The sequence below is a fragment of the Porites lutea genome, chromosome 2, assembly GCF_958299795.1.
Source record: "Porites lutea chromosome 2, jaPorLute2.1, whole genome shotgun sequence".
Lineage (NCBI taxonomy): Eukaryota > Metazoa > Cnidaria > Anthozoa > Scleractinia > Poritidae > Porites > Porites lutea.
In genome coordinates, this window is record NC_133202.1 from 40,906,855 (window position 1) to 40,927,615 (window position 20,761).

General features: G+C 39.9%; 3 protein-coding genes across 4 annotated transcripts in view; 1 reads left to right on the forward strand and 2 right to left on the reverse strand.

Annotated features, from left to right (window-relative positions):
- LOC140928627 (small ribosomal subunit protein eS24-like) overlaps positions 1 to 20,761 on the reverse strand; it is a 391,602-nt gene that overhangs the window by 264,587 nt on the left and 106,254 nt on the right. The window lies entirely within an intron of this gene.
- Positions 1,283 to 11,001, reverse strand: LOC140928566 (uncharacterized). The gene is made up of 4 exons (XM_073378334.1): positions 10,278 to 11,001; positions 2,735 to 3,676; positions 1,998 to 2,133; positions 1,283 to 1,522 (listed from the first exon to the last, which is right to left on the reverse strand). Exons 2-4 carry the CDS (start codon positions 3,658 to 3,660, stop codon positions 1,283 to 1,285), a joined length of 1,302 nt encoding a protein of 433 aa, XP_073234435.1. The 5' UTR covers positions 3,661 to 3,676; positions 10,278 to 11,001.
- On the forward strand, positions 13,506 to 19,661 carry LOC140928581 (uncharacterized). The gene is made up of 7 exons (XM_073378353.1): positions 13,506 to 13,531; positions 14,289 to 14,444; positions 14,884 to 15,070; positions 15,468 to 15,705; positions 17,714 to 17,965; positions 18,353 to 18,498; positions 18,760 to 19,661. The coding sequence occupies exons 1-7, from the start codon at positions 13,506 to 13,508 to the stop codon at positions 19,531 to 19,533; spliced, it is 1,779 nt and encodes a 592-aa protein (XP_073234454.1). The 3' UTR covers positions 19,534 to 19,661.

The window sequence follows — 20,761 nt, forward strand, 5'->3', positions numbered from 1 at the left end:
CTTAAGCCCGGTGTGGTTGAGACAGTTTCATTTCTTAAAATCCTTGGCTGATTAAGGAACGCAAAAGCTCGCGGACGTCGAGAAAGTCTGTAGCGAGGTACTACGAAAAGCTAGTGTGAAGAAGCGCTTCACATTGTCAAGAGACACAAATGGTCCATATAAGATTACAGTTGACAAGAAAACCCAGGATTCTCTCCTGTTACGCAGCGGAATGAACAGGCTGATAAAAAATATCAGTTTTATAAATCTTTTGTTCGTTGACCAAAGTTGAGCTTTTAACTCTTCTGTCAACGCAGGTGGAAGTTCTCACTTCAGTCACTTCAAACACGCCATTCAGTGCTTTGAACTACGCCCGGGACATTGGAACCATATTGAAACAATCGCTTGAAAGAACTACGAACGAAGTGGGCTGCACTGAGGTATTAAGTACGCCCACGAAAAGTCGTATTATCCCGTGCCTGATACTCCCAAGCAAGTTGTAAAATTCTTTTTCACCTTTATGGGTTCATTGACTGAAGCACTTCAATCGCTTATAAATTGACCTAACAAGCCTGTAGTATGTCAGCCTTTTCAGCTTACAAATGGTTCATTTTTTTTTACCCCTGTTTGGCACATTATTGTTTTTTCACCGATAGAAACACCGTACGTTGACCTGTTACTTGTGCCACACTTTGTCTAAATACATCATTCAAGATTCGGTCCACCAATAGTTCACGTCGTTTCTCTGGAAACCGACAGTCGGGTATGGAAAAAAAACAGTCCGCGGTTTATAGGAAAAAAATTATTTTAAATGTATTGAGGAAAACTCAATAAATCTTCTATTAACCCCTCCTCTCAAATAAGTCCCCTGACTCTAATAAGCCCCCTCTTTTCGGGTGAATTAAGTTAATAAGCCCCCCCCCCCTCCCTCTCTATTATTTCCCCTCTCCCCTCCCCTAATTATTCTTCACTAATAAATGAGAGACTGTATTAATCAATCACAACTGTAAAACTTAGTGTGGACTGATCCGGGAAGGATTATTTACCAACTGGAATTTCGGATTTGATTCTGATCCTCGGCTGCATGACCTCCGACTTTCTTGCTCTTGAGCTTCCACCACTTGTATTCCAGTTATTTATGGAGAGCTAATTATAGCAACGAGTGGTTGGTGTTTAGGTTTTGAATAACGACAACGAAAAATGTACTCTCCCACTCCAAATAGAAAAACTTAAACACTTTTCCCAGAATATAGGCAATACAAAAAATGGACCCCCCTGGTGTTGTTAGGGACTTCTCGGGTAGTTAAAAAGAACCATGGAGAAACTCGACTCCCGTCTGAGTATGAGAATTCTCCACGCTAAAGCTGTCCTGTGATACTGAATTCAACTTGCTTTCCAAAATAGCTTCCACAACATTGGCAGCTATATAACACATACTTCTCTTGGACTTTGTTAGTTTACTAGAGTAAGGTGCCGTTGAAGTTGTTGACGTTGTTTGAAACCTTTTGTAAACTTTGGTAAACTTGCGCCAGACTGTTCTAGACTTTAGGGAGGAAGATGAAGAAATGACCGAAATACCTTCATTTTCATGGTCACCCAATAATCATGTTAACACATCCATAACGTTCCTATTGTATTCGATTTACGTTTTTATTTCTCCGATGTTCTACCCTGCGAGCAGAGGTTTCTTTCTGGCATGGCCATAAGCTTTTGTAAAGTTGTTCGCGTGGCTTGTCAGTCGCGCAGTTGGTTTGTTTTACTACTCGAAAACGCCAGCTCGAGAAAGAAACCTCTATTCGTAGGGTACCAATGATCACAACAATTTCAGTCCTCGCAAAGAAGAGATGGAAAATGCTGTGATCAGCGGACACCATCTCTTATTCAGTAACACTGACTAAAAACGGACTTAAAACCATTAAAAGGCTGTCTTAAAACACGATACCACAAAACTCACAGATCATCATCATCAAGGTCGATCAGAAACTTATGAGTTTCTGGTTCGATTGTTACCACAGTACCTTTTCCTCATTTTTGCGTTTCATTTCCAGAAGCAGCATGCACTCATAAGGCGATTCTGTTTTTGTATTGGGTAAATCTTTGAATGTTAGCTTCTCATTGGTTTTTTCCTTGTGGTTTTTCACAAATGCTCCAAATCTTAAGTCAAGAATAGAAAACAGTAAAACGACTTAGCCTCACCCTTTGTACTCTTTACAGCCAAAGGCAGCAATGGAAAAAAGACTTTCAAAAATGAGATGGCTGTTTGTAAACGAGGAAAAAAAATTAATGAGTACTACAATTAACGTTGTATCTTTCATAAACTTTTAAACAAGTAATACAAGGGGCTCAAAGATAAAATGGGTAAACTCGGTCCTTTAATTCATATATGATTTTGGCTGCTACACCTGGGCTGACGAAAGACACTCAGTTTAGTAACTTCACCAATTATTTTTGTAGGCATTGCACGGCAGACAAAAATGTTGGTAAAGAAAGTGCTTTGTTGGAGGTTCTAGTGCCATTGAAAACTTTGTTTCATCATTCTTTAATCATTTTCCATAATTTAAAATTTCTTTTTATGGTCACCTAACAGGGTTGGCGGAAGAAAACTCCCGACGTGTAATTTTGCCAATCGCATTCTTCGGTATTCTTTTAGTGTAGTCATTACGTGGGAGATAGCAACGTGGATGATGTAAATGACGTGCGTTACTTCCAGCCCTGGCGCTACAGTAAAATGTTCTTTGATCATTCTTTTACTCACTTTGCTATGTCTTGAGGACTGCACTTAAGCATTTTAACGGCTATGTCTTCAGCATTCGTTGTGTCACCTCCAGTTGCTGTTATGCCCGTTTTTCTTTGAAGAAATTGAACTGAATCTTCGTCTGTCATTTTTCCAATGTACACTTTCTGTAGTACAGAGTCATCCTCATCTCGAAACAGATGTTTGGAGTTGCCATCACCAGTAGTCATTATGACCAGACCATTTCCAAACCTGTTATCACCCGGTTGAGGCCAAAATCTCCTAAGAGAAGCCACCTTTTCCGCGGTGGATCCTTTGATGTAAAGGACCCACGAGTCTTTCCGTCCGAGCTCCCTCATAACTTTTACGTATATCTGTTCAAGAGCTTCATCATAGGCGTTTTTCTTACAAAGATTGCGGAGGTGCATTTGATATAGCCTCCCCTCCGATGTCCTGTTGTGAAGTGGGAGTTCCATATAAGCATCAGTGGCTTCCTCGATCAACCCAATTGCTTCAGCAAGACTTCTGTAACTTTCAAACAACGTCCGTTTATTGGTCGCATTCAGAGTCCATCTTATCGTGGGTTTTTTTAGGAACAATTTTGGTTTACCCTGATCAGCTCGTGATCGGAAAGAATCTGTTATTCGCGTTGTGTAAATTGTGGTCATCAGATTTGAAGCTGAATGATTTTTTCCGTGTCCGGATGGTCCTTGTAATAAGAGAGTCTTCACAACACTGGAGCTCTTTCCTCCTTGGCAAAGAGTTTTGAGCTTCTTTCTCATTTCTGCATCTTCCGTTCGTGAAAAATGTCCAGCACATGGTGGAATCAATGATGGAGGATCTTTGCCCAGAATATTTGTGCCAAAAATTTCTTTACCGAAATTCCAAAAGGCATGAGCCGTCTTCACCAGTTCCTTGACGTCTGAAATACCTCCGCGCATGCGCATGGCTCACCGAAGTGTACTGAAAATGAAAAGTAAAAAGTCATGTAAATACCCGAAGCAGTGGCAGATCCAGGAGAAGGGCCCTGGAGGTTTCCCCGCCGGCTTAATTTTAGAGCAAACTGAGGCCCCAAGGGCCGAAAAAATTTTTTGGGTGCCAGGACGGAAATGACACGTCAACTAGGCTCTTGCACTGTGAAAAAGCGAGTGCTTGCACCCGTCGTGTAAATGCCAATTGTCATAATGCAAATGAGTTGGTAAGCACGACAGTGGTCACAGGCACTGGACGAAAGCCAGACGTCTCTCGAAGTCCGGCACAAATGGCTCGATTTGATGGGGAAATTATGGATCTTTTTTCGAGCTGATCTTCCAGAGAGGAAGAAGAGGTTTCCCTCTTGGGCTGGAGCTGAAAAGTTCGCAGTGGATTTGAATTTCGGCGAAAAAAACGGCATTCTTGTTGCGACTGGTCCACGACCCCGACGGATCGAAGTGACCAGCCTTCACTTCGTTCTATGAACGGAGTAACAGCGGTTACGCAATAAAGCCAAAAAAATCAGTAAAACGACAAACAGACACCGAAACGCAGTGGAATACATTGCAGGTAAGTCTTTTGTATTCATTTCATTTAAGAAAAAGTAAGGTTTAGCGTTATTTAGCGTTCGCAGATCTCAGTAATATATTTCTCATACAAAGTCTCTTGTATTTTCAACGGTCGCCTGTAACCACAGGTAGCCCAAGCTCGAAATATGAGCATCGGCAAGCATCGGCATTGTTGCGTAACATTCAAAATAAAGGATTTGTATGGGAAAAAAACCTATCGTTTCTGTAACCTTCGAAAATGAAAGGATTTCAATGAAAAACAGCTTACCTTACTTAAAATGTGAGTTACGTCTTTCCTGTGTGGTCCACGGGCCGATAAAACCTTTATATAGAGAGAAAACCGTTTACATAAAAACCCATAAAACGGCCATAAATCGGCCCGTGGACCACACAGGAGAGACGTAACACACATTTTAAGTAAGGTAAGCTGTTTTTCATTGAAATCCTTTCATTTTCGTAGGTTACAGAAACGATAGGTTTTTTTTCCCATACAAATCCTTTATTTTGAATGTTACGCAACAATGCCGATGCTCGCCGATGCTCATATTTCGAGCTTGGGCTACCTGTGGTCACCTATGTTATGTAAATTACATTACACCCTTCCCTCGTAAAGTGAGTTTGGGCCGCCTGTGTTTCCAATAACAGACAAGCGTTACTTTTTTAATTAGGGACGGACCAATAGAAAACTTATCGGGGGGGGCGCGAAGTACAAAAAATATATATGCGCGCTAGCGAAAATTAAATGAAAAAAATTCATGCACCCCAATTAACCCTGAAAAATATTCATGCTTCGGCCTAAAAAAACTCATACAAGGAATTTGATGACGAAAAGAAATTCCTGCTGCTCAAAAATCCCCCTCACCCCTCATAACTTTTCTAATGGTCCGTCCCTTAGTTTTAACAAGAGCCATTATGGCTCTTGGTTTTAAGCATTCCTCCAGACACCTAGAGAGGTCTTAGAGAGCGCTGAATTCGAACACATTGCCTGTCAAGGAACTTTGTACTTTGTACTGGTTAAACGAACCAGACATCTCAAGGAGACGAGATTATTTGGGTATGACTTCATTTCACGGTCGATTGAAAATTTGGAAGTCCATCTTCGCGGCTTTGCAATTGATAACTACAGTTTTCTCGCCGCATTTGGATTCAAATAGGTTTGATAGGCTTTCAGTGTTTTTTTTTAAGTGCTCTCTTTTAAGAAAATAGTGCTCCAATGGCTTATTTAACTTTTTTCAAGAGTAGTATTCCGCGTCAACATTGCTGACCTTCGAAGCAAGCAAAAACGGCGATTTGGCGTAATACACTCTCAGCTTTCTACGGTTTGGCAGGAACTCTGCGTGGAAAAGACCCTGACCAAAGAAATTATTAAACCTTCTCTATTTGAAAGTTTGAGAAAGGCCGTCAACAATGCAGCTTTTATAGTCACAGGTGCCCGGGGGGGACTCCGCATATGAAAGTTATGGGAATGGTCGTCGTCTCGCTTGGAAGTGTAAATTTCGGATTTTGGTCTCACTCAGGGTGTTCTGGGCAAAACGCTATCATATTTTACAGTTGCACGCGAAAAAATATATTATTTGATATGTATATTTTTAAATCGTTTTATTTACTCCATTCATATAATCCAAGTTTTCTATAACATCAATAATTAGAGAAGATGTCTCTGTCCATTGTTTTACAAGAGTGTAATACGAAACTTGGTTGCTGACACAAAACGATTATTTGATCACGACTCAGATCACGACTAAAAATATTCACAACTTATTATCTGATTCTTGTGCCAAAGATGCAATAAGCGAATATGATGAACTGAAGATTTATGACGATGCTTTTAAAAACTTCTTATGGGTAAAAGTATTCGATGACAATATAATGTCTTTGCCATCATTAAAAGTCACTGTATTTTTCATTTGTCCGTGTTTTAACATGGTCTCCTTTAGGGGTCAAAAAAATCTTGGGCCATGCCCAGATCGGTCTCCTTTAGGGGTTTAATTCAAAATTTCCGACGAGCATCCCCAGTCCTTTCATATGCGGAGTCCCCCCTCCCCCCCCCCCCGGGAACCGGTGTAAACGGATGCGAGAGCTCGAGCTCTACTTCACATCTCCTTGAATAACAGCAAGACCGATCATCTGAATTAATGAACGACCTTTCTGATAAAACGGCGAAGGATTCAAGTCTTTTTTCTCTGGCATAAGCCGATGTAAGTGTCGATCTGCCTCCAGCAGTGACAAATCACTCTCCAAAAAGCCCGCCAAGCACAGTCGAAATCCCGCCAAAATTCTCTTAGTCGGCAGGAGCCCATGTCGCTGGTTTACTCGAGAAATTCCTCCACTTCAACATCTAGGTGTTCGCTTGGGCGATCTGTATAATCAACGTCACAGACAGATATGGTCTCTATATCAGTCAATTCAGTCTCCTTAAAATGTCAATCATAATCCAAAAATTATTATCACAGGTTATCTTCGTATTGTTACTTGTTTTTTACAAATATTGTAGGTTATTTTTGTATAGTCTTTGTTTTTGAAATAGGCCAAATTATGGTCAATTACGGGGCTTCCCGCTCCCTCAGAACTTGCAAGCGGCGCGCCCAAGATTCTGAGGCGAAGGTAGTCTCTCTTTTTAAATGTCGGTCATTATCCAAATTATTATTGTAGGTTGTTTTTGTTGTGTCATTTGTTTTTGAAATAGGCCAAATTTATCATGGGGCTACCCTCTCTCTCAGAGCTTATAGGCAGCGCGCCCAAGATTCTGAGGTGAAGGTAGTCTCTCATGGTCTCTCTTTTGAAATGTCGGTCATTATCCAAATTGTGTATAATTGTACACTGAAAATATGCCTTACCCCGCCAATTGGTCAATAATTTTAGTTGTTTATCCTTAAACTCGTAAAATTGGCTTTCCTCTGGAGGTGGATTTTTGCCTTCGTTGCCGGCTGACATGTTGGTGCGACCCTGATGGTGTTTTTATCCTGAATACAGTCGCTTCCGATCGTCAAGTGGTCAAAGGTGTTATTGGTTAATAAACATCACACAAAAATACGTATGTTTTTTTCCTTTTCTGGCCAGGCCATAGCCAGAAAAATACTTTCTTAAAAAAGGCGAGAAAAAAGTATATGCTACATTACGTTTAGTTTCAAGAGTTTATTATTTTTATCGTTGCCATCCCGGAGATCACCGGAAACCAGATGAAAAGTTACAATGTAGGGGTAGTTGAGCAGTACGATAGGGCAAGGAGAAATGGTCCGTGAGGGATACTGGCAAAAATCACTTATTAAATAAAAAATGAATGAATAAATTTCCTATATTAGCAAGGCATCATCTCGAAAGTGTTGCGTTTTAATTTTAGAAAAAATGAAATAAACAATCAAAACAGAACGCTGTGATTTTTAGGTAACGCAATCACTGTCGCAGAGACACGAAGGCAAAAATCCATATCCAGCACGTGGAAAGCCAATTTTACAATTTTTATGGATAAACAACCAAAATTATTCACCAATCAGCGGGATGGGGCATAGTTTTAGTGTACAATTATACACAGGTAGTCTATGGCTTTTCATCCTCTTTTTCAAGCCTCAAAACTGATATGTCTGCAAATTTTTAGAACTTGGAGCGGATTGTCAGCACGCGAATGATAGCTTTTAGTTGTTTTACGGATTATATTATAGTCTTTGAACGGTCGTAATTCGACTTCATATATATTTTATATTTTGGGGAGCAAGGATGGCGCAGTGGTGAGAGCACTCGCCTTCCACCAATGTGGCCCGGGTTCGATTCGCGGACTCGACGTCATATATGGGTTGAGTTTGTTGTTGGTTCTCTTCTCTGCTCCGAGAGGTTTTTCTCCGGGTACTCCAGTTTTCCCCTCTCCGCAAAAACCACCATTTCTAAATTCCAATTCGATCCGGAATGCTCGAGCGTTTAATACATGAGCCCCTGGCTCGGGAGATTGGGCAACCACTCCTCACGCTATCGAGCTTAAATAAAATTGATTTTGATTTTGATTTTTACGCATTGGTTTTGTAGCGGGTCTTAGTTTTCGTAATAACGAAAACTAAGAGGGGTCTTTGTTTTCGAAATTACGAAAACTAAGACCCCTAAATTGAGTTTGTATCAGGCCCAATTTCAGCGGTAGCCGTTAGAGTTAAAAGTGTGCTACACGTGCAGTTTGTTTTTTTTTTGCTAATTAGATCTATTAGTCTTGAAGCCATTTTCATTGTCGTCCCCGCTTAGCATTACACGATATAATTTTTTTTTGTTTACACGTATTATTAACCAGAGCTTCGCTTTTAGCCCTGGCTAAATCTATATATTAGTAACTCTATTAGATTTCGACGCGTCTGATGCGGGGCCTCTCTCACTGTCTTCTGTAAGTCTCCCCCCTTCCTATTAATTAAACATCAGCTCGAATTACACCTTCATGCAAACCCACTCGATTTAATTTCGATTTAATACGGCCAAGACTGTTCAGGAGGTTTTGAGAGGTCACTCGCTAGACTTCAGTTTCAACAGAAAACAATAATGTTTTAGTTCCCAGACAAAACAGTCGCCGAGAGCAAACTTTGTCGCCTCTGGCATCCCCATTTGTTGCTACTTTTCTAGCAACAAACCTTTTTGTTTTGTCTTCGTCTTAAACAGGATCGGGGTTTCAATTCCTCAGCGGCTCACCTATACCCAAATATTGGTCGAGTATCCCTGCCGGGTCGTCTCTTGTCGCGGGCCGCATTCGCAGAGTACACCTGAACCGGCAACTTCATACGCAACAATCAATTCCTGCCACTGAGAAGAAACCTTTCATAGATCTCATTCATCTCCCCAGTAGCCTTTTTGACTAGTTTCTCCATTACTTTACTAGACAGATTATTATTGCCTGCTTCCGTTTGCTTCGGTCGGTTTCGAACGAAAGCCCACTGTAAAAACGCAATTGCAAGGCAGTGAATAAACTGCACTTGTCATCTTCGGTCTGTGCCGAAAGGTTTGCCACAAACGCGTAGTTGCGCCATGGTTGTTGTAGGTCTTCCATTGGTGATAGTCTGCGTGACATTCCTTACTGGGGGCGGTGTTGTTTGCGAAGCCATCTGCGATCGTGCTCGCAGATGAGTCGCTTTTACTTACATGTAAGGCATTGTGGCCTCTTCTAATCCCGTTTATTCGATGGACTGAAATTATCTTGAAAATGCGCCCGCTTCTACCATGTTTTAAGTGGGGTTCACTAACGGGGAACAGCTTATTTATACTCAGGCTTATTCACACTCACACCAAAAGCCACACGACGAATTTGATTCCTTGTAACCGATTGCATAACATAATGTTAATCAGAATGGTTCACCCTAAATAGATATCGTACGATTAGTGAATTCTTAGTTGAAGTTTATAGTATTTAATTCACGGGGCTAGGCGAAAAAGACACAAATTTATCAAAATCTTAAGCATACGAGCGTATTTTCATTTTCTTCCTTGCCGTGGGTGAAAGGTCTCCATGGATACGGTAAAATGCAGTTCCGGGTTCCCCAAATATTATGCTTTAGATTTCCGTAAGAGAACATGAGGCATTTTCCGTTATAAGTAAGAAGTTTGATGATGTTATTTTCCCGCGGCTTTCAAGGACCTAGGTTTTAGAAATGACAGAAAACTGTACTGAAAGGAATGCATTCAGTGTGCCATGCAGTATAGAGTAATTCGTTGGAGCAGTCGTTTTCTGAAAATTCATCAGTCGACTCGCGCTCTCTCTCTGTCTGAAGAAGAACACCGTCGCGGCTAGCGCTTTGCGTCGGGCTTACCACGTCTTAGAGAGAGCTAGAGAGAGATGACCTTCTCCTTTAGGGACTCAAAGATAATGACTGAGAAAGGCAGGGGACAAGAAGGAGTCCGTTTAGAGACATTGTCAGGGGTCTTTTACGACGTCTGCCCGCGTTCTGCTAAATGATACGCAATCATATAATTCAAAGCAATTGTATAATTACAGATCAGCGATCTCGAATAGATGTGCCGTCTGTCTCTACAGTAACAAAATCAACGAAATTTCAACTTACGTCCTGACTATTAGTTACCGATCACTGTCATCTGCGGGCGGCATCTGTACCTAGACGTCGAATAAACTGTTCAGTTCTGCAGACGGTAAAATTCACTGAATATTTAACTTTCCACCAGGTGAAGTCCCTGGGGAAAATCCCGTGGGCTCAATTACTCAAGTGTTTGAGTATGGGAATGATTGGCGTGTTGAAAGCAAATACTTCAAAAAAAATTGTCACTTTTGGCAGCAGTTTGGAGAAAGCGTGTTTTGTATAAAAATATGAGTAAGTCGCCATAATTTCAGCAGCAACAGACGTGAACAAATTGACCCCTCTCAGCCTTTCACAGTGCGGACATGTAAATCTGTATGGTAAATAGTAGTGTGTGATGTCTTGATGAGAAAAATAAAAAGCGCTTTTGCAGAGCTAACAGACTCAGTGTCCGTCATAAACTACATTTGCGCTTCAAGTTATAACGAAAAATTGGTAAAGGGTTATGTTTGTTCTTGTAAATATAAATGACGTGTCTTCCTTTGCGGAGTCAGAGCCTTCCGCTTCTCGTACCCTGCTCTCCTGTGCCTTTGTCTCCTTTGTCTAATAATCATGAACCCTCTGGGCATACCATTTGCAGACCTTTCATTTGTTTTGTTTTGTTGTTTTCTCTTCATAATTTGTTCTAGAGTAACTCGTTATAGATCTGTTAACTTAGTTACATGACGTTTGACTTGTTGACGTTTCAGCCATCGTTTCAGACAGCCTTTTAATTAGTTCTTTGGGCTGTCTTAATTTCGTTAATTGATACGTATAACTAGACAGCATGTCACACAGCAAGACATTGGTAAGGATTATGCGATAAATTAGGCCGAGAAGTCAGGATCGAGCCCGTCGGACATAGGCTCGTGAAGAAGTAGGACATGCGATTGCCCACGTTGCAGTTAAAATTTATCAGGGGCACCCAACGAGAATATAGTTCAAAACCACTTAAACATAGCATTGTGATACATCTCTTTTATGTTCCATTATTCCTTCCATTCAGTCTACTTTTTAGCATGCCTGGTTTACCTAAATCGGGAGGATTGAAGTTCTTACAAACTGTTTATCTAAAAGACTTCCATGTGCCGAGGAGTCCGCACTCCAAAGAATGAGTCTATGCACTGATTTTCCCTTCCGCATCGAAACATACTAAGACCCTCTAAAATGATATTTGGTGATAGACTGAATTGAACTCCATTATGCCAAACTTCAAAGCACCGTGCTTCCTTCCTTTGCTCACTGGCCTTTGAGACTTATGACAACTCACAAAACACTTACATATGTCACGCGTATTGAACGTTAAACCGAAAAACTCTTCATGCGCGACATATAAGACGACCACTAATAAAAGGTGTACAATTTTACAAGTTTAGCCCGAACACGTAGTATAAAATAAATTGTCGATATTGTCGGAGGACGATTTTTGATAGTATTCTAACGCATTAATGAATGAAGGGAGCATTTTACTGATTTTGCATTTCTCTCGCGCTTCCCACACTCTCCTCTTTAAAGTAACTCCCACCTCCCGCTCCATCCTCTCCCGACTCCCGTCTCCCTCGCGCCCTCTGTTCACCCGGGTCCCCGTCCCCTGTCCCCCTCCACCTGTGTATCACGTGCACGTTAAAGAGAATTTTATTACAAGCTCTTAGGTGTTGCGTGTCCAAAAGTCCTGTTCCAACGCCTACTTTCTGAGCCTCATCAAATTCAATGAATGCGAATCACGGTGTCTGAAACAGTACTGCTACCTTCCCAGAGACCTTCATCCCGAAAAAGGAACATTCGATTATGTAAAGCGAATAAAATAAATTATAAAATTGATGTCATAAAGGCATAATGTAAGCAAGGGCTCGGTACGGTATAAGTCGAGATCATCTCGAGATTGCTATAATGGACCCTGACCTACGTTTGCGTTAACTGCAAATATTCATTTTTCATATTTATCTTATTGAAGATCAAACGGAGTTTAATCTAGCACCGGGCCTGATCTAGCACAGAAAGCAAATCGAAGGCTCCTAGGAGCGAGCTCATGCATGAATTGAATCGTAAACGAGCATGGGTGCTAAGTGCTACTGCTCTTGAATTTCTAGGCTCCATTTCCGGCGTCTTCCGGGTCCGGTCTTTGATCCTCCCCGAAGAGAGGGGGATGAGTGCGGGCTCATTTTCTCGAACAGCGGCTGGTAATCGAGTCTATTGAATTTCGTGATTGAGGTTCGTTATTCTGATTGACAACCGAATGTTGAAGTAAGGGACCAGTGATAATTGAAGTTGGACGGGGGGGGGGTGAACTGGAATTTGTTTCGGCACGGTCAGAAACAAAAGGTTTGTCAGTGGACGGTTTCCTAAGTGTTCCCAAGTAATGGTCAGAAAAACTTACATTTTCGTCATGTTTTATCCGTGGTTATTGGTCTAACGCCAAGTCCGCATTGAATATTGCATGTTTTTCTTTTCCTATTCTACTTTTAAAAAAAAACTTATAATTATTAATCATAAGTTGAGATAAGTAATAGTGCTCTTTCTTTCTTTATCTAATGCCTAGTTGGTGCCCCTTTGTTCTCCTTTCTGACTCATAGATTTTATTCCAGTATCGAATTATTTGTATACCGTAAAATTGCGAAAATAAGCCCCGGGGCTTATATTTTCAAAGGCCCTTTTTGAGGGGCTTATTTTGGAGGGGCTTATCTTCGGAAGGAAATTTGCGTTTCAAAATCGATTGGGCTAGCCTTATAGTTGGAAGGAAATTTACCGTTTTTGCTTTGTTTTACTTTGTATTTGTGGCAATTTTCCAAGTACAAGGGGAAGAGAAAAAATCTGAAGATTGCTCTGGACACTTTCTCGGAGAGGTGTACGGAAACAGGTAACTTACTTAATTAGGCTGGGAATTATCCCCAGCCGTAATAAAACCTTTCCACACTACCTGATCATGCATTGCATCTGTTGTTTCTTTGGTATTGTCCAGTCCAGTGTCAGCCTTGATGGTGTCAATGTATGTAGTTCTTTGTCTATCTCGATTTGGGTGACCATGTTGGGGGTTCCTAAAGCAGCACTTTTGAAGCACTGTCTTCGGCGGATTCATTGTGACGAGCACAATGGCCAGCTAATCTTAATCTTCTCACACGAATTGTTTCACTAACAATTGGAAGGCTCCGTAAACAGGTAAATCTATTGGATTTCCTAGCGCGTAGTTTTTGAGGTTCGACGCTCCCTATTTCGATAGAAATGGAGTTTCGTAAGTTCTTGCAATGGTAACATACCCAAAGGAAAAAACTGTCTCTTTCGGCAATATTTGTCTTGTTTATCTTAAAGAACATATTGTTAGCAATAACAATTTCCCCTTTTTTCTGCAAAACGATCGGAGAAAGTAATATGCGATTATGGCATACCAAATTTTGAAGAACCAACTCATTGCTTTCAAAATTAGGGGCATAATTACTAAGAAGCCGGAACATTTTGTGGTATCGGCGGCACCCAACGAGAATATAGTTCAAGACCACTTAAACATAGCATTGTTAAACGTATTTTAGTATTTAAACGGTAGATATAAACACATTTTTATCCCCCAAAAATTTTTCGTCTGTTCGGATTTCCTAGCTGAAAGTCTAGTGATACGAAAATTATAGGGCTCAAAACTTGGCTTTTCGAAAATTTTCAGCCAGAATAAAGGCTCCCGAAAATTCTAGGTGACCTTTTTAGGGTAAAAATCCGTTAAAAATGGGCAACTGTACCATTTTTTAGATGTTCGAAAATTCTAGGAGAGGCAAGCAAGCAAGAAATTTTACAACAAAGGTTCCGAAAATTCTAAATCTCAAATAGTCTTCCGAACAGATATTTTCCGAAAACTGACTTTGGGTGCCCCTGGTGGTATTGGAATTAGGGTTTGCAAATCTCTTTTAATTTCCTGTTTGTTTGTCTGTTTGTTTTTGTCTTTGACGTGCGAACAAGGTGGGTAGTGCGAAAATGGCTTATTCATTCAAATTGTCATAGAGTTATTTCTTTTTATAGCTATCTTGGAGACCCTTCGCAAGGGGAGCGGTATCTTAAAGAAGCACTGGAACTAAAAGAACTTCATTACGAGGAGAAAGACGACCCTCAAATTGCTTTCACCTTAAGAAGTCTGGCAAATGTCTTGAACGAGCTGGGGAAACACGAAAAGGCTATGTAAATGTTAAATATTTTTTACTGCGTATTTTCAAAACAATTATTGAATTCGACTTTCGTATAATATAAAGAACAGTCAGTTCACGAGGAGGGTGTTATCGGCCTCGGTGCATGGATAACATCATCCCCGCTCTGTATAATCCTTCATATATTTTTGCGAGAGAGAGGGAGAGAGAGAGAGAGAGAGAGTTCAACCCCAAACCCAGATTAGCTTTGCGTTCTGTTAGCGTCAAACATTAAGTTTGAGTCTATCCTTGTTCATTATTGGAAAGAACGTCATTAAGTATCCACAGAAAGCACATACAAACCCAATGAATTAAATAGTATTTGCTTTTAGCGGTCCCTCATTTCACTCTGGCTTTTTTCATCTCAGTTAACTATAGAACAGCAGTTACTTTTTGCTCATGAATTGTAACAGATAAGCATATGTACTTTGCAGTGAATTCTCGGAGAGGGCAGTTGATATTCATTTGAAAAGTGGCCCCGATTTCACTCAAGAACTTGGCTACAGCCTAAGTACATTGGGATCCTCATATCGTTGCCTGAATAGATACGTTGAGGCGGAAACTCACCTGGAGAAAGCTCTCGACATTTTCATGAAAGTCGATTCTCCAAGCAAGCTAAGGGTAACTAAAGTGAAACCTGTATTATAATGTTCGCTTTAACAGTCTTTAAGCAGACGTAAAGAAAAATATAAAAATATTGCGTCCTCTTGATACTGGTTTGACTGTAGATTGTTTTAGCATTTTCAAATTTACGTAAAAGGACGCATCCACATGCTAGTCCGTAGTAGTGTAGCCGCAAAAAGAAAAAACTCACTTATGGTAATTGCAATTATAATAGTGTTTTATTGTCAATGCTTGTTAGCCTTCAGTTGAACCCTTGCTTGCCTAAATAAATTAACTTCCCAAAGGCAGATGTGTTAGAATTTAAATTTCAGTACCTCACCATTTTTTTCGTATTGTGCTTAAAATATGAAATTACTGCAATATTGTGATAGATTTGTCCGATTGCGGTTTACAGATGGGTGTGACTCTTAGCCGTCTAGCATCAGTACAAAGAAACTTGGGGAAACTTGACGAGAGCATCGCGTCGTTAGAGAAAGCCGAAAAAATGTTTGGACACAATGATATTTACAGAGCTGTCATAATATCAAAAGTGGGTGTCACTTACCGCTACAAAGAAAATCCAGAAAAAAGTTTGCATTATTCAAAGGAGGCTGAGACGATCATAAACAAACATGGCAATAAAGATGATCCTGGTAAGTGTTCATCAATTCTGAGTGTGATAATTAACTTACGTTTCAAGAGAGTAACAAGCGAGGCGAAAGACTGTTGATTTGGATAACTACATTGTAGCTATACTAGCCAGGGTGGAATGCCCATAATCAGATTTTAGACCGATTGTCATACCTACCTAGGACAAACGTGGGCCTTTGTAAACTAGGTTGAACTTTTTGGCTCGCAGTTTTAAAACAGAGGTTGCTTCAGGACTGCTGCTGGGGACAAATGAGATTTAATCACTACTACGTACGAAATAATTAAAACGTGGAAATTTATTTTCAAATATAAAAAGGGGTGATGTAGGGCGCACCAGTTACCTGGATTCTTTTTATTCGGTGGAATGAGTTAACGTCTATGCATGACCGTGGCTGGCCTGATGGGAAGGAACCTAACTATACAGTTAATTTCAGATCTCTCTGGAGGAACGTGTTACTAGGTTTGTTCAGAATTTCCCATATTTACAGACTGAATCCAATAATATCTAATCATTATGATGAATTCTAGAACGTACCATAAATCAGTCGTAACAAGAGCAAAGTAAGCGAGTAGAGGAACGCCAGTCTCCTCTTTGCAGTGTTTTGTTGAGATCTTTAAATCGATACAGCTTTTCGGAGACCATACCGATATTTTTCATTTTATCCTTGTCTGATCGCTATCAATTTTTTCACCAGTGACTGATTTAGGATTGAAGTTTCTCAAAATGTAGTCTTAAGTAAAATCGATATCACTATGGCAACAATAAACAAAGAAATTGAAATCGATAAAAGCCGAATTTGCGTGATCTAGACCTACTACTGAAAATCCAACACCAGGAACTTAAAGTGTGGTGTTTAAACAATATCTTCCGTAGGAAGTAAAAAATTCTGTATGTTTGAATTCCTTTAAAAAGCCAGTGAAATACTTTTGAAATCTTGTATTTTTAGTAGCCGTGACAAATTGTTAAATAAAAAAGTTCTAAATAACTCAAATTAATCCTTAGTAAGTCAGAATGCTGCTAAATATCATATTTCGCCGCTTGGAAATTTTGGTGTATTTTCTTTTATGCGATTCTGAAAACTAAGCTGTTATCTCACCACCTGTCTAAGGGCAGCTTTATTCTAATTTCTGATTTTTAGCACTTTTGTTTATATCTCTAGAACGGCTCTACAGAATTCTTTTTAAACCTCATCAAGTAATTTTCATGATGTCCATGATACTGTCTGAAGCTTGAAATCATTAAGATTGATTCACTGAAACACCTTGAAATTTCAAGGCAAACATAGCCTACTTATTAATAACCGGCCAAAAATCTGCGTTACAACGCTCAAGAGTGTTTTGACGTATTGCTAGTTTTTGTAAATTAATGCAGACCATACATACCTCTATGACTAGTACATTTCAGTTTTATTGTATCTTTTGAATGTAAAATATTGCCTTTTTACATGGAGGTGAGGTAACCTGCTTAGGTGGGGTAATCCGTCTGTCCATATAATGTCTCGTTTTAATTTGATCGCGTTTACATGATAGGTGGGGTGACCCGCCACATGTTACCTCACCTAACTAGGGCCTCCCACCTCCATGTAAACAGGCCCTTAGGCTTGACAAAATTTAATTCAAAACAGTCAATGGTAAAAATTTCATAGCGATCGGACAAGGAAAAAATCACTTTTAAGGCCAATGAAAGTTATCGGTATGTTGTCCGAAAACTGCGGTATCGAAACCCCTTTAAAATTTAATGACCGTAAATGCAGTATAAACATTAGTTTTGTTGGCCGGCACAAAGTAAAATGTCTGATGTAATTAAAAATTATTACCTTTTATTTTTGTGGCACGTATTCCATTCCTCTGGATTGCAATCAATTTGAGCCAGAGTAACAACTGAATCAGTGGTCAAATCAATGTATTCGAAGTAAAACCAGAGAGCAATGGACAAAACCCACATTGTAACCTAGGCTACATTTTTTTCATTTTCTTGACTTAACATACGGCTTTATTGTCACTTAACAGTAATAGCCACCGCACTGCTGAATCTTGGCCACGCGCAAAGCGAAGAGGGAAGTGTCAAGGAAGCAGAAGGGAACCTTACTAAGGCACTGGACATTTACAGAAAACTTCACGGAGAAAACCATCGACTAATTGCACTAACCCTAAATTACCTGGGATATGTTTATCTGCAAATGGCACAAGTGTGGAAAGCAAAGGAAACACTGGAAAGGGCGGAAAAAATCATGAACAATCATTCTCCTTCAGAGCATCCAGGTATATTGTCTTTTTTGAAGTACATTGCAGTTCTTACCTATCAGTTTACTGCGTTGAGGTTAATTGTGCTCAGTGTCCAATTTAGTATGTGACAAAAGAATTCAACTACGCAAGGACGAGTTTAGAAGACCTTTAAATAAGATCTTGCTTTTAGTCGTGGGTACGTCTGTCTTTGAAAGCAAATACAAAACTACATATTTAATTGGTCTGACTTAATTAAGCCAGTTTACCTAGTCCATAAGGTTGAAAAGCTGGCGTTTCGAGCTCAAGCACTTTGAAATTTTGGAAATAAAAGGTTGATGGTGCACCACAGTCTCTTTGGAAATGAATTCATGAATGATCTATCTTTCGTGCAATTATAACTGTTTACTTTCATTTTACTGATAGAAAAGGCAAACTCATTCAAAAGGCTCAGTAAAGCTTGTTTAATCCTTGGCGAAACCGTAAAAAGTGCTGATTTAGCAAACCGTGCACTGGAGATCTACAACGGCGATAAGCTGGCAACGTATGGAAACATGATGGAACACAGAGAAGTATGTGCTAAATATATACGTGTCTTTACTGAAATAAAGTGGTATTTTTCGTTTCATCCCTAGTCTTTTTATGTTTCATGTGCCGAAGTTCCCTTTCCCTGCATCAGCTTCCAGTCACGAGTTCTTCGTTTTCTTGATAACGTTAACCATTTAGTTAGTTTTAATGAATCTGTACCTATTAGAGTGTAATTATTCTCAATAAATATAGAAATATATTCTTGCTGGAAACTGGGGTTAACGGTTTGCTACTTGACATTGCAGGTTAGGAAATGTTCGTTGAGAGTTGTACAAAAATGCTCAAAGCTTGGACTTTTCACCTTGGCTGAAGAACATCTAAAGCAGGTTGACTTTGGTTTTCCCGAAAAGAAGAAGACCTACCCGGAGTTTGCTGTATTTCTTCGAACAAAAACTGAACTTGCATTGGACAAGATTGAATTCAACCGACCCGACGGTAAAGAAGCAGAAGAAGGAATGCAAGATGATCTTAATGAAGGCATCGAAATTGTTCAAAAGACTCTCGGTCGCAATCACCTACGATGTGCATTCTTACTGAAAGAGAGAGCCCGCCTGTACCTTCTGACAGGCCAATACGAGAAAGCCTATAGAGATATTCTCGAAGTTGAGAACATAATCAAGTATAGTGCCTATAAAAAGCCCGACGTACACGCTGATTTGTTGCTGATTAAAGCAGATATTGAAAGCAAACTTAAGCTGCCAAGAGGACAAGAAAAATCCTTGCAAGATGCAGAGAGATTGTGTCGCGATGCTTTGGGGGATAATCATCCAATGCTTGCCACTACCGTTCAAAAACAGTGCAAGAGAAATATTGAGCTGCAACGTTTGAAACAAGCCAAGCAGTATCTGGAAGCGAGCGACAAAATCTGTGAAAATCTTAAAACGAGCTTACGACGGCAACTAGACAGTAGTTGTTCAGATTTTCTAACCAATTACAGTTTGGATCAACACCCTGTTTTAAAGCGTCAACAGCAGCTAGAAAGGAGAGTAAAGTCGAGTCCTGCTGGGGGATGGTTTTAGTATGTACTTACCTTATCAAAAAATGCCGGTCCTGCTGGATAGTGCTTTAGTTACTCATATGATTATACTTGTCAAGTTTTACAGAAATTTATCGTACTAAGGCTACTAAAAGTTTCCAATTTACCCACTTGAATTGTACAAACAAAGCTTCCTTTCCTGAAATAAATGAGTGTCAATGATATATGAAATAAATCATATATGAACTGTGGAAATGAAATGAAAATGAAGAAATGATCGTCGCAGTGAACGCAATTAATGCAATTGCGTAAAGAAGCCTGAAAAAAATTTCTTTCACAGGAACATATGGACCCACAATTGACCTGCTCCCAAAGTCAGTGGCTTCATAGCTCAGGTGGTAGAGCATCGCAGCGGTATCGCGAGGTCACGCGTTCAAACCCCGTTGAAGTCCTGAATTTTTTTCAGGCTTCTTTACGCAATTGCATAAATTGCGTTCACTGCGACGATCATTTCTTCATTTTCAAAGCTTAATCTGTTGATAATGACTTGGGAAAGACTCAGGTTTATAGGAACTAAATGGACAGCCACACGTTGGAACAAAAGACTTTTCCCCGATTCTCATTTCTATGAATATTCTTCTCTTCTTTTTATCAATGTTCAAAATGGATCAAAGAATATTTTTTATAGATGGAAATGTTTCATTATCTTCCTAAAATCCCTTAAGTTGGTTACCTAAACTATATATTTCCTGACTCGCTGAATGATTTCGAATACAACTAAATTAATTTTCTTTCACTTTTCCTGACCTTAAAAAGTATTATTTTTCCGGGGCAACCCTTAGTAAAGGAAGAAAGATAAATGGTTTTGTAAAGGACTCCCCCAAGGTGTTTTTCAGAATTTAGTTTCATAGACTAAGGGCCTGTTTACATGGAGGCGGGGGACCCCAGGTAGGTGAGGTAACCTACTTAGGTGGGGTAACCTGCCTGTCCATATAATCTCTCATTTTAATTTGATCACGTTCACATGATAGGTGGAGTGACCCGCCACATGTTACCACACCTACCTGGGATCCCCCACCTCTATGTAAACAGGCTCTAAGAATATTTAAGGTTGACATTAGCTTTTTTTCCTTATTAGCTTTTCATAAGGTTTTAGTTGTACCGTCTACCTCGATGGATACTGTAAGCTTGAATGTTATTTCTTTTTTGTAGTTGGGGTGGCATGTTTCGGAGTTTTAAGGTGACCTTTTTGTTTCAACTTAGTTTCATTA

Coding starts and splice junctions, on each gene's coding strand:
- LOC140928566 (XM_073378334.1), bottom strand. CDS start 3,660: ATGCGCATGCGCGGAGGTATTTCAGACGTCAAGGAACTGGTGAAGACG. Junction 2,134..2,734: donor AGTCCTCAAGACATAGCAAA/GTGAGTAAAAGA, acceptor TCTTGACTTAAG/ATTTGGAGCATTTGTGAAAA. Junction 1,523..1,997: donor AACGCAAAAATGAGGAAAAG/GTACTGTGGTAA, acceptor TCCTCCCTAAAG/TCTAGAACAGTCTGGCGCAA.
- LOC140928581 (XM_073378353.1), top strand. CDS start 13,506: ATGGAGTTTCGTAAGTTCTTGCAATG. Junction 14,445..14,883: donor GGGAAACACGAAAAGGCTAT/GTAAATGTTAAA, acceptor TGTACTTTGCAG/TGAATTCTCGGAGAGGGCAG. Junction 18,499..18,759: donor ACATGATGGAACACAGAGAA/GTATGTGCTAAA, acceptor TTGACATTGCAG/GTTAGGAAATGTTCGTTGAG.